Source organism: Octopus bimaculoides, chromosome 16 (assembly GCF_046866305.1).
Source record: "Octopus bimaculoides isolate indiv1 chromosome 16, ASM4686630v1, whole genome shotgun sequence".
NCBI lineage: Eukaryota > Metazoa > Mollusca > Cephalopoda > Octopoda > Octopodidae > Octopus > Octopus bimaculoides.
The window spans coordinates 44474776-44489520 of record NC_142943.1 but is presented as its reverse complement, the minus strand read 5'-3'; the positions used below and the strand labels follow the sequence as shown (position 1 = coordinate 44489520).

The following is a 14745-nucleotide window of genomic DNA, read 5'->3' as shown; positions in this document are numbered from 1 at the left end:
CTTTATAATAACCAACATTAGCAGCTGTGGTGTAGGGTTGAACAAGTGATTAGCCCTCTAAAACCCTGAGTATATCCAGTGGTCCAGCTGGTGTTCATAACTGCCTCTGATCATCATCATTTACTATCAGTTTTCCATGCTTGTTTATGTTGCACTGTTTGACAGGATCCAACAATCTGCAGGACTGCATTGAGCTCCAGAGTCAGTTTTGGCATGGTTTCTACAGCTGGATACCCTTCTTAATGCCAATCACTTTACTTGGTGTGAACTGGATGCCATGTTTCCTATTATCGCTAAAAAACCTACAAGTGGAAGAAAAGGAAAAAAGTCTCCTCAACAAAGCATGTGAATGGTGGGGGGGGGGGGGATATTTGAGAATAGGAGAGGCTAAAATATGATAGAGGGAGAAGCCCAAGGGTCTTGTTAGAGAGAAGATACATGGCTACCTTACATCATATAGGAGTGGGTGGGCATATCTGGAATAAGGTTAGATGATGGTGACTAGATGCCAGAGCAACACAAGACACTAGGAGATGAGTATTAGGGAGAATATAAACAGTGCATTAAAGTGGGGTGTAGTTTCATGAGAGTCTGAAGGGAGAATAACAAATGGTTAAGGGTAAAAGTGAATGTAGTGTGTGATGACCGAAGGTGGAGATACAGTTGATGGGGTAGTAGTATGGTGAGAGAGGTGGAAGTGGCTCAGGAAGGAGTATAGATCAGAATGCAGGTCGGGGTGATATATTTAAAAAGTGAAGATGTCCAGATATATGAGCTCAATATACACAGTATATTCCAACAAGGAAACTTCTGATTCCAACAGGAACTTCTACATGGTCGCTTAACTCACTAGAAATAACAGGCATTGTTATATGGTTAAGTTCACTTCATATGTATGTAGTTCCGTATTTACCCTTATTACATGATCTGGACATTTAGTATATTGTTTGTTGTTTTTTTTTTTTACATGTTTGCTGGAGTTTTTCAGGGTTGTATTCCCTGCTGATAGTCACTTGAACCTTGAAGTAACAATGGCAATCAACAACTTTTGTTTTCAGGCAGGTTAACTGGAGCTAGCAGAGTTATGCCCCTTGATATAGAACATAAACCAACAGCCGTACCAAGATTTGAATTTTGACCATGTTGGTCTAGTATTTTAAACACCATTGGGCCTCAGTATTTCCTTTTTAACAACAACATGGTATCAGCCATGATGGAGCAATTGCACCAATAACCTAGATCAAGGATCAGCAAATCAACTTCCATCATGTACATTTCTATAACGAACTTAAAAGTATAATTAATAAAAAAAATTTTTTAATTTAAAAACATCTCCTTTCTTGCCACCCACCCACTCTCCCTCCCAGGGAAGAGGTTTTTGTCTTGCAGGTGCCAGTGTCACATAAAATGCTCTCATTGCAGTGCCACATATGATGCACTTGTGCCAGTGCCACGTAATTTGCACTCATGCCAGTGACATGTTTAATGAACTCATATTTTTTTTTGTGTGTGTTTACATTTGTTTTTCCAGGCAAGCATATCTCTTTGAGGTTTTGTTTTATAACTATATGCCCCTCTTGATGCTAACTTGTAACTGGCTTTCAAGTGTGGGATTTCTTTTGTATATAGATATGTATACCTTTGTTCTTTCTCTCTTTGCACAGATCTGGCAAATACTCTTCCTCCAGTCGGTGCATCTCAACCAAGTGTGTACAGTGCAATACCTGCGCAACCACCCCAACAGCAACCACCACAACAGCAGCAACCACAACAACAACAACAATACATGGCTGGACCTCCCACCCAGCAATATCAGGCACCACCACAGCAAATGGTGCTGCCACAAAACGAAGCAGAGCTGATTAGTTTCGATTAATTATTATCATTATTAATATTATTATTATTATTATTTCATTGTTTTGTTGTTGTTGGATTTCTTTTGTAATTATATATATTTGTGTGTGTGTGTGTGTATATATATATATATATATATATATATATATAATACAGATGCTGACATGAATATAAATATACATAACTATATATATATATATATATGATGTGTATAAAGATGTGAGACTATGATGATGCACACATCATGCACTCAACCACCCCTCTTATTTCCCATCCTCTTCCATTGTCTCTTTACAAAGAAAGCATAGTAAAAAAAAAAAATCTTCCCATAACATTGTCTCATCTTTATAACACCTTCCATATTGTTTTGCCTCCTCCTCCTTCCCATTCTTTTTCTCTTCTTCTGTCTTCTCTCTTGTTTTCTCACTGTTCTCTGTTCCTTTTCTCTCTGAGTCTCTCTTTGCTTGAACAATTTCTCTCAGTACTGTTCTGTCATTATCTCTCTCAACTTCCCAAACTGCTCCCCCACACAGACACCCCTCCAAAGTAGATACTTTTCTCTACCTCCCAACCACCACCACCACCACCACCCTACAACACTGTCAACTAAATCAAATATCAGTAATATTGTTTTATGTAAAGGGTTTTGGACAGTCTTAGCTTCAAAGGTATGTGATTATATTGATCAGGAATCGATATACTAACTACATTCACAAATGATTACTATCTTCTGTGGGGATATGGTCATATATAGGATGTGTATGTATGTGTGTGTATGTATACACATGCACAGATAAAAAGACCTACAATAATGAGAAATGTGGTTTATATATGCATGAAAGACTGATCTAGAGATAGTTTTGTTTGGATGTGGGACGTTTATCTCACTGGCCTGGAATGTGATATGGCTTGTTGATCCACGAAGATTGGCATCCAATGAGGATATAGTTGATTGGTGTGTGTATATGTATGTGTATGTATGTATGTATATATATATATATATATATATATATATATATATATATATATGACAGAAAGGACTCTATTATACCATATGGATATGGTTTTGTTTTTTGTTTTTTTTAATCAAAGGATAATGACCTGATGAATGATTATAACAGGAAAGGACAATGTATACTGGAGAATGTTCCATAAAAGAATATTGTTTGTATAGGAAATATATTATAGAATATAATAATGTGAAAACATGAATGTTTATTATTGTTTGTTTACTTAATTTGTGGTATTACTTTCTTGGATTTTTTTTTTTTTTTTTTTTTTTTACATTCTTTAGATGTTGGTGATAGTGAAGATGTCAATGCTACCAATGATAATGATATTTACTACAGCTCTTTAAGACAGCGAGCTGGCAGAATTGTTAGCACACTTGACAAAATGCTTAGTGGCTTTTCTTCTACGTTTATGTTCTGAGTTCAAATTCCACTGAGATCAACTTTGCTATTTTTCCTTTCAGAATCAATAAAATAAGGGCCAGTTGTGCACTGGGGTTAATGTAATCGATTAGTCCTCTACCCAGAAATTTCAGGCCTTCTTCCTATTACAGAAAGGATTACTATTATTATTGTAGTATTCAGTTAAGTCCATGACTTTGTGATATCATATCTTGCCTGGATTGACTTAGACTTTCAGCCTTCTGGGTTTGCTAAAATAAACACCAGTAAAATATTGTGGATGACTAAGTACCAGTGAAATACTGGGATTGCTTTGATTGGAACATTGTGATTTTGTTAGAATTCACTTACATGAAAACTTATGTCTTGTAATTAAAGAGTCAAACTGAAACAAATGTTATCAAGCTATTATTCTGCTAGATCTTTCCAGGGCCATAAATTCACACTTATTACTGCTGCTGTTTTAACATATTTCAAGACATGACATATGTATGTCATCATCATCATCATTATATGTCTGTCTGCTATGCTAGGATGAGTTGTATGGTTTCACAGCATCCGACAAGTTGGAAGACTGTACTGTGCTCCAATGTCTGCTTTGACCTGATTTCTATGGCTGGATGCCCTTTTTAATGCCAACCACTTTATAGTGTGCTGTGGCGCGTATGTATGTATATATATATATATATCATCATCATCATCGTTTAACGTCCGCTTTCCATGCTAGCATGGGTTGGACGATTTGACTGAGGACTGGTGAAACCGGATGGCAACACCAGGCTCCAATCTAATTTATATATATATATATATGTGTGTGTGTGTGTGTCTCAAATTAAATACGCAGCTGAAAGAGCTACTAATAGTTTCATGCTATTATGATACTTGACCAGGCATATTTATAAAATACACCATGTATCTTAAAGCAATTTTTCAGGCTCTGTTTATGAATTACATATAAAAAAGAAGAAAAAAGGGATTAAAAAATAGGTTAAAGCTAAATAAATACACACATAAACATTCGCACTTTCTTGGTTACATTGCATTTTGTGAACAAACAAATTAAAGCAGTGAGGACTCTTTAGTTTCCTGGGATACAGGGTAACCTCAATAGTGCTGGTGCTACAATTAAATCATTCAGTACGTGCTGTTTAAATGACTGGCAAATGTGTTGAGACAGTGTAAGATCGAGATGATCTTTATAATCATTATAATCACTCTAGTACTGGTGCCATGATAAAATGTATTCAGTACCCTTTAAAGGGGTTAGTGATAAAAAGGGCATCCATCCCAAGAAACCAAGCTAAAAATGAAACCTGGTCCTTGAGCCATTTAGGAGAGCAATAATTCCAAATAGAAGCTGATTCAAACTCATATATATATTTATATATATATATATATATATATATATATATATATATATATATATATATATATATATATATAGTCTATTCATGCCTACCATGTCTGTCTCTAGCATACAATGGTGATTTTTGGATAATTTCAGTGGCAAGTTTTTTTGGGTTTTTTTTTATGAAAAGAGTTTGCTAGCCTCCACCCCAAGACTTCCACCTTTACCTGGGGCCAGCTATCATTCTCTCTTTGTATGACAGTAACTAGGCAGGCATCAACATGAGAGGAATTGATGAGTTTCAGTAAAGTTGTATTTCATTGACTTGACCTCAGAAGAATGAAAGGCCAGCTTGACATCAGTGGGATATGAAACCAGACTTCTTAGGGCAAAACAGTTACAAGACATTTGTCTAATCTCGGAATTGTTCTGCTAGTGGACACACACACATTTCGTTTGAAAACAGTTACTGTATTTGATGACATATATGACAATGTTTTCCAAAAAAAATATAATTCAAAAATATCATCCTATGTCCTACATGCAAAGTGGGACTACTCATAAGCTAATTTTGTCCCTAACGATCACTACTATACCCCAATTTTAATCCAGAAATTGGACTGCACTTAATATGCCTATGCATCTTTTATGCCATGACATTCAGTAAACAAAACCCAATTGATCAAAGTGCCAGTTGTTTTAATTACAATGAAATTATTCAAAATATTGAGAAAAACAACAGGAAATAGATTAAAGCTAAAAGTTTATATTGTTATTGTTTATTAAAATAGTTTTAATTAAATGTTACCTAATTGTTTGTGGGAGGAGGTCATGTTTGAAAACTGGTGGTGTTTATTTTAAAACCCTTTTATGGTTTTTAATGCAGCAAGTTTAAAATCTGTAGTCAGACATGGGTAAGTGCTGTCAGTATTTCTACTGTATGAAGACAGCTGTTCCAAAAAATTATGTAGAAATTTTTTTAGAAATAACAACCCATTCAAATGATTCATTATGGGTGAGTGTAAATAATTAATTGAAAATATCAGTGTATTTTTGAAATAATTCACTGAATTTTTTAAAGAAATCTGAAGAATCTCAAGATGAATTAAACTTTAACCAGTTGTTTTGCAACATCTTCATAAGAGAGTATTCTAATATTTGCTATAATTTGATTATTTATTGATTCAAGCAACACAATCCAATCATTTGTTTTAGGATTTTTTAAAAATAAATTTTGATAAACTGGCTGTGTTTTATATATATACATATAATATGTTTGCAGCTCCTACTAATTAGCCACATAACTTCTCTACAAGAACCTGCTCTGCTTCCCCACTTCTCTCAAGCTTTAAACTATCCCCCATCTCCTAGCATGAAGGCAACTACTGCCCCCTCCTCACAGGTCATAGTTCCACAAGCCTGCAAGGCAACTTTACTAATGCTGGTGGCAGGAAAAAAGCACCCAGTACACTCTGTAAAGTGGTTGATATTAAGAAGAGCATTCTGCAGTCTTTAAATTCTGGCAAACTGTCTTACCTATTCCAGCATGGATATTAAATTATAGGAAGAGAAAAAATATACTTTTAACTGAAATGCAAGAAATAAGAGGACACTGTCCATCTTTGTCTGAAAGAATGCATATTGCAAGAGAAGTGTAGTGGATGACCATGTTTGGGGTAATGTGTATGCATGTATGTATGGGGTAATATGCATAAATGTATGCAGTAATATATTTAAATTTATTTGTATATGTATAAGGTAATGTTTATGTATGTGTGTATATATGAAGTGAAACAATTTTTAACAAGAGAGAACTCAATCCAAAGATGTAGAGTCTAATAATTTTATTCAAAGTATTTGATTAAATATTGATCGCATTACTACTGCCAGTTTCACTGTCTATTTGTTCATCAGAGTAATGACACTAATCTACCTCAATGCTGTGAATCTTGAGGTCATGTGACTGAATGGTTTTCTTACATTCACAAATGTATCTTCATTTTACACTTGCCTTTTTAAGTGCGTGTGTGTTTGTGTGGGAAACTGTACAGTTGTAGAATGGTCAAGTGACAAACAAGAGCACCTGGATTAGTCAAGTCTCTTTGGTTTCTTAGGTTCAAATAATGTCACAGTTGAATTGACTGTTTTACTAATCTAGGTGCAAATAAGAAATAATGAAAATCTTGTACTGGGGGAGTGGGGTGGAGGCAATCTGTTGCTTATGTAGTTGGTCAAGATACCAATAAGGGCGGGACCAAAGAGGGTGTGATAGGAGTGGATTTCAAAGAGGTGATATGGCTGATGTGGGCTGTGGCACCTTGGCTCTATATGTCCATTTAATTAACCCCTTTGAGACCAGCCCTGATTATGGATACAAATTTTCTGATTTAAAGTAATCTAAATTAAAAGATCCCATCAAAATTCTGTGTTAATTTCTGTTCTTAATGAACAAGTTATTTTACTAAATCCTTCCTAATTTTCATAATTAATTAAAATGAACACAGTTTGTTTATTCGGTTTGCTATTCAATTTGATACCAACCTGGTTGAGGCCATCCCTGGTTCTCTGGTCTGAGCTTTTTGTTTTAAAGTGATCAAAATTTCATGTTAATTTATGTTGCGGACACTATTCAAAATTAATTAAAACAAAAGCAGTGTATTTCAACGGAAATATCAAAACAAAACTATTAATAATGAAAAGGTTATTTTATTAAATTCTTAATTATTTTCTAAATTGAAACAAAGGCAATGTATTTCAACAGAAATATGATAACAAAAGGGTTAATCTGTTGTAGAATTCTTTTGATATTGGACCAAAAGCACAAATCTGATAGCTTTGGAAAAATCATGAAGCATCACTGCTTCACCATTTTAATCTAACCAAACACCTTTACAACTCTTTCAGAGATGCATGTCTAGCAAACTAGGAAATGTTTTTAATTATCCAAATTACTGATAATTTATAGCCTTAAAGGAAGTCAATATGACTGCATTTTTACCAAATAGTTGTTTTAGTGTGGTAATACTCCAGTATGGTCAGAAACAGTCATTTGTAGTGACTAAAAGACAATGATTTGTTTTTTTTTTTGTTTGTTTTTTTTTCTTCTATAAATTCTAAGTTATATATTTCAATAAATCGTAAATAAATAATTTTTTTAAAACATTAATTAAAATTGCGATAATGTACAAATTCTATTTTGATTTACAATTTTGTTTGAAATCTAAAAGTACATTTTTTTCTTTTCAAAAGAAAGTAATAAATTTATATAAATAAATAAACTAATCATTGTTTTTTTTTTCTTTTCAAAGTGCTTTATATAATTAGAATAAACATAATTATCTCTTTAGCTATTTAGCTCTTCCATAACAAAAACCTTCACTGCCCCACTTCCTTCTCACATATCTTAACCCTCCTCTCATAAAGCCCTCCACTTGAGCTTGTAGTCTTGCAAGTTGCACAGCAACCTTACTAGTACTAGTAGCACAAAAAAAAAACAAAAAAAAAAAAAGCACCAGGTACATACTGTGAAGTGGTTGGCATGAAGAAAGGCATTCAGTCATGGAGATCATGCCATAGCAGACACTGGAGCATGATGCAGTTCTTAGACCTATGCCAGCATGGAACACTGATGTTAAATGATGGTGATATTGATAAGAGCTTATCTCATATCTATTTTTTTAGTAATATGTATATTATGCAAGACTTTTGTAACATCATACTGGCATTAAGATAGCTGTTACATCATGTTGATATAAGATACGTATTAGACAAGACTGTTGGCCGAGACATCACACCAGCAGTAATATGTGATGTGATATGGCCATAAGAGGTGTATTATGCAAGACTGTTGGTTGAGACATCACAACAGCAGAAAGAGTTGTTATATCAGACCGATTGTTGTGATATCAGAATGGTAGTAAGATGAGGAATGCTCTTATGTCAAATAGGTTAAGTGAAGAAAAGCAGCATTTATTCTTCAAATTTTAAAAACCTAAGTTTTAAATATTTGGTTTTTTTTTTTTTTTTTTTTTTTTTTTTCTAGATATTGTTGAAATGTGTATTTTACTGTTTTCCTTTCTAGTACCAACCTATGCCCAAACTACTAGAACTAGCAATCAAATCACGCTCTATTGCTTTTAAAAAATGGAGGGATGAATTATATAAAATAGTTGCAGCTAGAAATCTTTTGATTATAAATCTGTTTGACCAGGGCTGACATGGAACTAAACTTTCATTTTTACAAGAGAGTCATCCAGATTAAACCTTCTTCATAATCACCAAGCAAACCATTATGGTAAGATATATATATAATCATTAAGTAGGCCAACAAGGTTGGCCATTATATACAAATCTAGATTTTGGGGTCTAAATGATTAAAACACTCATACATCATATTGCACAATGCAACAAGCATGGCTAATCTATAATCCTATTTATTAGTTTATAATGCATCATTTTGTGTAAAATAAATTTATATTTACTAAAAAATAATGTAAAAGAATAAGCTATTACATTATATACACCAATTTTAATCATTAACCCTTTAGCATTCAGAATATTCTGTCAAATGTAATGCTTATGTATTCACATTGTTTTGAATTAATCATGCATTATCTCATGCCTTTGAGATTTCAATTATGTTATTGTTTATTTTTAGAATGATATTGTAGGGTAGGTGTGAGAGATCAGATCTGGCCAGTTTGAATGCTAAAGAGTTGAAACTCTCTCCCTCACTACTGCAGCCACGTTCTTTCGAAGGAGAGTCTTGCAAGCTTCCATAGCAACCTCACTAGTGCTGGTGCCACAAAAAAAAAAAAGCACCCACTATGTACTATGGTGTTTTACATTAGGAAAGGCATCTAGCCATAGAAACCATGCCAAAGTAAACATTAAAGCAGAATGTAGTCCCTTAGCTTGATGGATCCTGTCAAAAAAAGTCTTGATTCTTTTGGTAAGGGTGAGTGTGCATTTGCATATTATATATATGGAGTTTTATGATAATCACTTGATCTTCTCAATGTAATGACTAAATTTTCCCCAATAAATTTTACTGGAGCTATCAAGGTTCTAATATCTACATGTGTCAGCCGGGCAAAATGCTTAGCATTTCATCCATTTTCACACTCTGAGTTCAAATTCCTCCAAGGTCAACTTTGCCTTTCTTCCTTTCAGGGTCAATAAAATAAGTATCAGTTAAACATTCAGGTCAATATAATCAACTTATCCTTTCCTCCGAACTTGCTGGTCTTATGCCAAAATTTGAGATCAATATTTACATGTCATTTAACTTTGTCCCTGCTAACTTACCCTCAATTTTGACATGAGCTGCCGCAATCAAATCTGTATAGGGTCACTCGATATTATTATTAGTTAAATTCATCTCAATTTTTTATTAATTTTTTTAGTCAGGGAGGAAGACAATCCTCGTGATCCTTGACAGAACCTCTGAGACCAGTGCAAGGGAAGGGGAACGGTACCCTCAAATTGGAAATCTGGCCCAAATACTTGCAACAGAGTGGAATCCGCTAAAAGTACTCAGGGTACAAGGGGATGGTGTGAAACTTGGTGACAACTGGGTGGATTCTATTAAAGGTAGCCAAGGACTATGGTTTTTTTGTTAACCTGGGTGACAACAGAATGCACACCACTAATGATACCCAATGTACCAGGAGGTAGTGTTAAAGCAGCTCATGGATTACATCTCTTGTTTCCATTGAAATACACAGTTTGTTTCAATTATATTTAAAAGTAATTAAGAATTTGGAGGAATTTAATAGAATAAATAACTTTTATGTTTATTAAGCTGGTATTTGGAGTATAACTTAAAAATTTCCAAACAGAATATAATAGTTTTAATTTGAAATATAAATATTTTAAAAGTTTGGTTATATAGAACCAGAGGTAGCCTCAAGTGGGTTGGTATCATATATGAGATTAATAAAGGACATCCAGAGCTGTTGCCAGGTTCCATGGAGTCAACCAAAGGTTTCATCCAGTAGAATCAGATTTTTGGTGTGTAAATATACATGAATGGTACCACTACTTCACTAACTTGTAACCAATTCCAAGAGAGAAGAAATAAAGAAGGAACTCTAGTAGCTGGTTGTTTATTTATCTGCTGCAGAAGGATGAAAGGCAAACTTAAACCCAAAGTGCCAAGAGTTGCAACGAATACTGTAAGGTATCCATCCCAGTATGATCGGGGTATATGTTTTATTTACGTTCTTATTTTACATTTATGTTAATAAATGGAGATGTAGTCTGGCCAAATGGTTAAAAAGTTATTTTCTATGGTCTCAGATCAATTCATGTCTTGTGAATGAAATTAGGTAGAAACTGTTGCAAAGTCCTGTGAGGTGGATTGTATCTGTTATTAAAAAGATAAAGCCTTGTTCACATTTCTGATTATGTCCGAGAGATTATTAAGGGTACACATGTCTGGAATATCCAGCCACTTACATATTAATTCAGAAACAGATAATTCAGTTGATCGACTGATTCTGCCTTATGAACAATGGAGACCCACCACCACCATATCAAAAAAACTGACATGTAAAAGAGTCACTTGGCATTGAACGCAAGACTTAGAACGAAGACGCTGGTAGTTTGTATTCTGAGTTTGAATCCCATTGACATTGTTTTTCATCTGTTCAAGGCTCAACAAATAAAATACAAATCATATATTGGTTACAATCCTTCTCTCACTCTCAGAATTGCCTATTCTGTGACGTAAGTGAGGGTACACACAGCACCCTTTTTTAGAAGTGGATTGGCTATAGGGTTTGTAATCTCTTTGGATCTGGCCTGCTACACCACTCCATAGAAACTCGTGGATGTTGACAAAATACAAGAAGTATCACACAAATGTTTTTGCAGTATTTAGTTATGGACCCCTATTTTCTGAGTTCAAATTCTTCTCAGGTCAATTTTACCTTTCATTTTTGTGGGGGCAATAAAATAAAATGTGGTTAAACTTTTCCTACATATTTGAGACCTTGTACTGATGTTTGGAATCAATACATATATAAAAGCATCATCATTATCATCATCGGCAAGCTGGCAGAATCGTTAGCACACTGGGCGAAATACTTAGTGGTATTTCATCTATCCTCATGTTCTGAGTTCAAATTCTGCTGAAGTCGACTGCTTTTCATCCTTTCAGGGTTGATAAAATATGCACCAGCTGAGTACTGGGTTGATGTAATCAACTTACCCACTTCCCCAAACTTGCTAACCTTGTGCCGAAATTTGAAATAATTATCATTGTTGCCATAGGCTGAATGGTTTAATAGGGTCTGATGGATCCAAGGACTGCATCATGCTCCAATGTCTGCTTTGGCATGGTTGCTAAGGCTCGATGTGCTTCCTAATTCCAACCACTTTGCAGCATGTACTGGATGCTATGTTTCATGCCACCAGTGCTAGTGAGGTTACCATGCAGCTCACAAGACAACGAAACCCAAGGAGTTGTGGGTTGGACAGAGCAAGTTCTTGTAGAGGAGCTACATGGCTACACACACATTTAGGAGAGGGATTGAGAATGTGTTAGTAGTAGCTGCAAAAGCATAATGGGTGGTGATGCAGTGTTTTGGTGGTTCCTCAATGTATGTGGTGAGTGGAAGTGAGTGGGAACAGTGAAACCAGGAGTAGGAGTAGATGGGGTTTGCAAGAATGTATGAGGAAACAAAAGATAGGGGAAATGGGAAAGGAGAGTGGGGGAAAATATCTAATGCTTGAAATGGTGTATTACGTGTCACCTGCACAGGAGCCAGTCCATTAGCACTGGTAACGATCTCGCTCGACTGTCTTTTCACATGCCAGGAAGGCGACATTGATAACGATCACGCTAGTGCTATTTACGTGCCACCAGCATGGAAGCCAGACAGCTGCTCTGGCAACAATCACGCTTGAATGGTGCTCTTAGTGCTCCACTGGTACAGGTGCCATCATGATTTCGCTATATATAGTAAAAGACCATTTGCCTAAGATGTGCAGTGAAACTGAACCTGTGACCTGGTGATTGTAAAGCAAATTTCTTAACTACTTGGCCTTGCTGCACCTATGATATATAAGTACACATACATTATATAGCTCCTAAACACCCTCTTCATCAGCTGAAAGGCCAATGTCCTATTCTCATTATACACCCTGTGTGATTCCATTTAATAAGTTAATCAGCTTTCAAAAATAGAAAATATAAAAAAAGCAACACCTGCTAATTGTGTTACCTGAAAGTTGAAGCTTTTAAACCTAATCTGATTAAAACAAAACAAATTAAACATGCATAAATAGACACATGCAATCCTAAATGCTGTTGTTATGTTACTTTATACTTTGCTTTGGGTTTCTGGCCAAGAAAACCATAGTTTTAAATATAAAAACAATAATTACTGTAACAAGTAATATTTTAGAAAATTATTTTATTTACTTTAGTGTTAGCCATTCACATATTTCACAAGCTTTAATAACATTTATGGTTGCTAAATCTGTAGATGTTAACAGTAATATACTTGGGTGAGTTAATGATCCTGGTTGTTGATTTCACATCTGTTGATCAAAACATTTTTGCTGAAACTGTATAACCACCACACTGCTTCTCATGGCTTCACTTGTAATCCTAAGTCAGGTGGCTGTTAGTTGTCATGCCTTACCAAAGGGCAACTTATGTTTGGGCCAGGACAGCTTACTTCTAATATCTGAAGGCCATCCCTCTATCCACTACCCAGGAACTCACCAAACCACAGTTCTTTCTCCCATTATAAATATACATAATTCCTTTCCCAAATAAATTGCACTTAGTATTTGAGACTCATAAGGTACTTCTCAGGCACTCAACTGAGTCCACTGCATTTTATAGCAGAAACAACTATAAGCTAATGAAGTTCATAAGATAATTGTTTATTCCTTTGTCATCTCATTTTCTTATCTATATATATATAGATAGACAGATAGATAGATGCAAGATATATATTCTCTGAATAGAATACACTTTGCAGTGCTCAAGAGATTTAACCTGAGCAGGTGGGTGGTGGAATGTAAGGATAAGCAAGTCAATATACAAAAAATATTAAATATATTTGTTACAAAAAAGTGTTTATGTATGTTTACATATAAAAAGGTCCGACTTACACAGAATAGAAATGATATCAGAAATTAAAGGAGTTAAATAAGAGTTTTACAAGTCCATAAAACATCTATTCAACCCCTTTACTTCCTGATATCATTTCTATTCTGTGTAACCTTTTTATATGTAAACCTATGTACATTTTTAGTATTAGATGTATGTAATATTTTTTGTATATTGACTTGCCTAACTTGCTTATCATTACATTTCCTCAAATATATATTTTGAAGTCAGAGACCCCCTTTGGTCACGAATGACCATGGGACTGCACCTAGAAAGTTACCCCCTGAGGCACAAGTCCAGGCAACATTGTTTATGGAAGACCAGCAGTCACCCATGCATACCAGCCTCCCCTCTCCACGCCACCAGTGTTATCCAAGGGAAAGGCAAAGGCCGATACAGTTTGGCACCTGTGATGTCACAACTCATTTCCACAGCTGAGTGAACAGGAGCAACGTGAAATAAAGTGTCTTGCTCAAGAACACAACACGCAGCCCAGTCCGGGATTCAAATTCACAACCTCACAGTCATAAGTTCGATGCTCTAACCACTGAGCCATGTGCCTTCACTAAATATATATATATATATATATATATAGTTATCGCCAAGCCAACATGGCAGTCCCAAAATTAGGACGAAAGCTGCCGTGAATTAGCTCCAAGAAGCCATCGCCTCTAGCTAGCTATGTGACACACGAAACCTGTGTCCTTTATAACCCTCGAACAGGGGAGGTCAGCAGTGTCCCCCTGCTGGTTTGGCATCTGCAGACTAGACTAGTTTCAGGGTGTTGCCCCTTGTCAATGCAGAGTAGCCAAGCCTTAGCCAGGCGGCGCTTAGCCAGAGCGCCGCCTGGCTAAGGCTTGGCTACTCTGCATTGACAAGGGGCAACACCCTGAAACTAGTCTAGTCTGCAGATGCCAAACCAGCAGGGGGACACTGCTGACCTCCCCTGTTCGAGGGTTATAAAGGACACAGGTTTCGTGTGTCACATAGCTAGCTAGAGGCGA

General features: G+C 35.5%; 1 protein-coding gene across 6 annotated transcripts in view; it reads left to right on the top strand.

Annotated features, from left to right (window-relative positions):
• LOC106883725 (hepatocyte growth factor-regulated tyrosine kinase substrate) overlaps positions 1-7892 on the top strand; it is a 108694-nt gene extending 100802 nt beyond the window's left edge. For all 6 annotated transcript variants that reach the window (XM_052974054.2, XM_052974053.2, XM_052974051.2 and 3 more), the window contains one exon: positions 1665-7892. In XM_052974054.2, coding sequence (XP_052830014.1) covers positions 1665-1876 — 212 coding nt within the window. In that variant the 3' untranslated portion in view covers positions 1877-7892. The remainder of the gene's footprint in view (positions 1-1664) is intronic.
• Positions 7893-14745: the final 6853 nt, after the last annotated feature.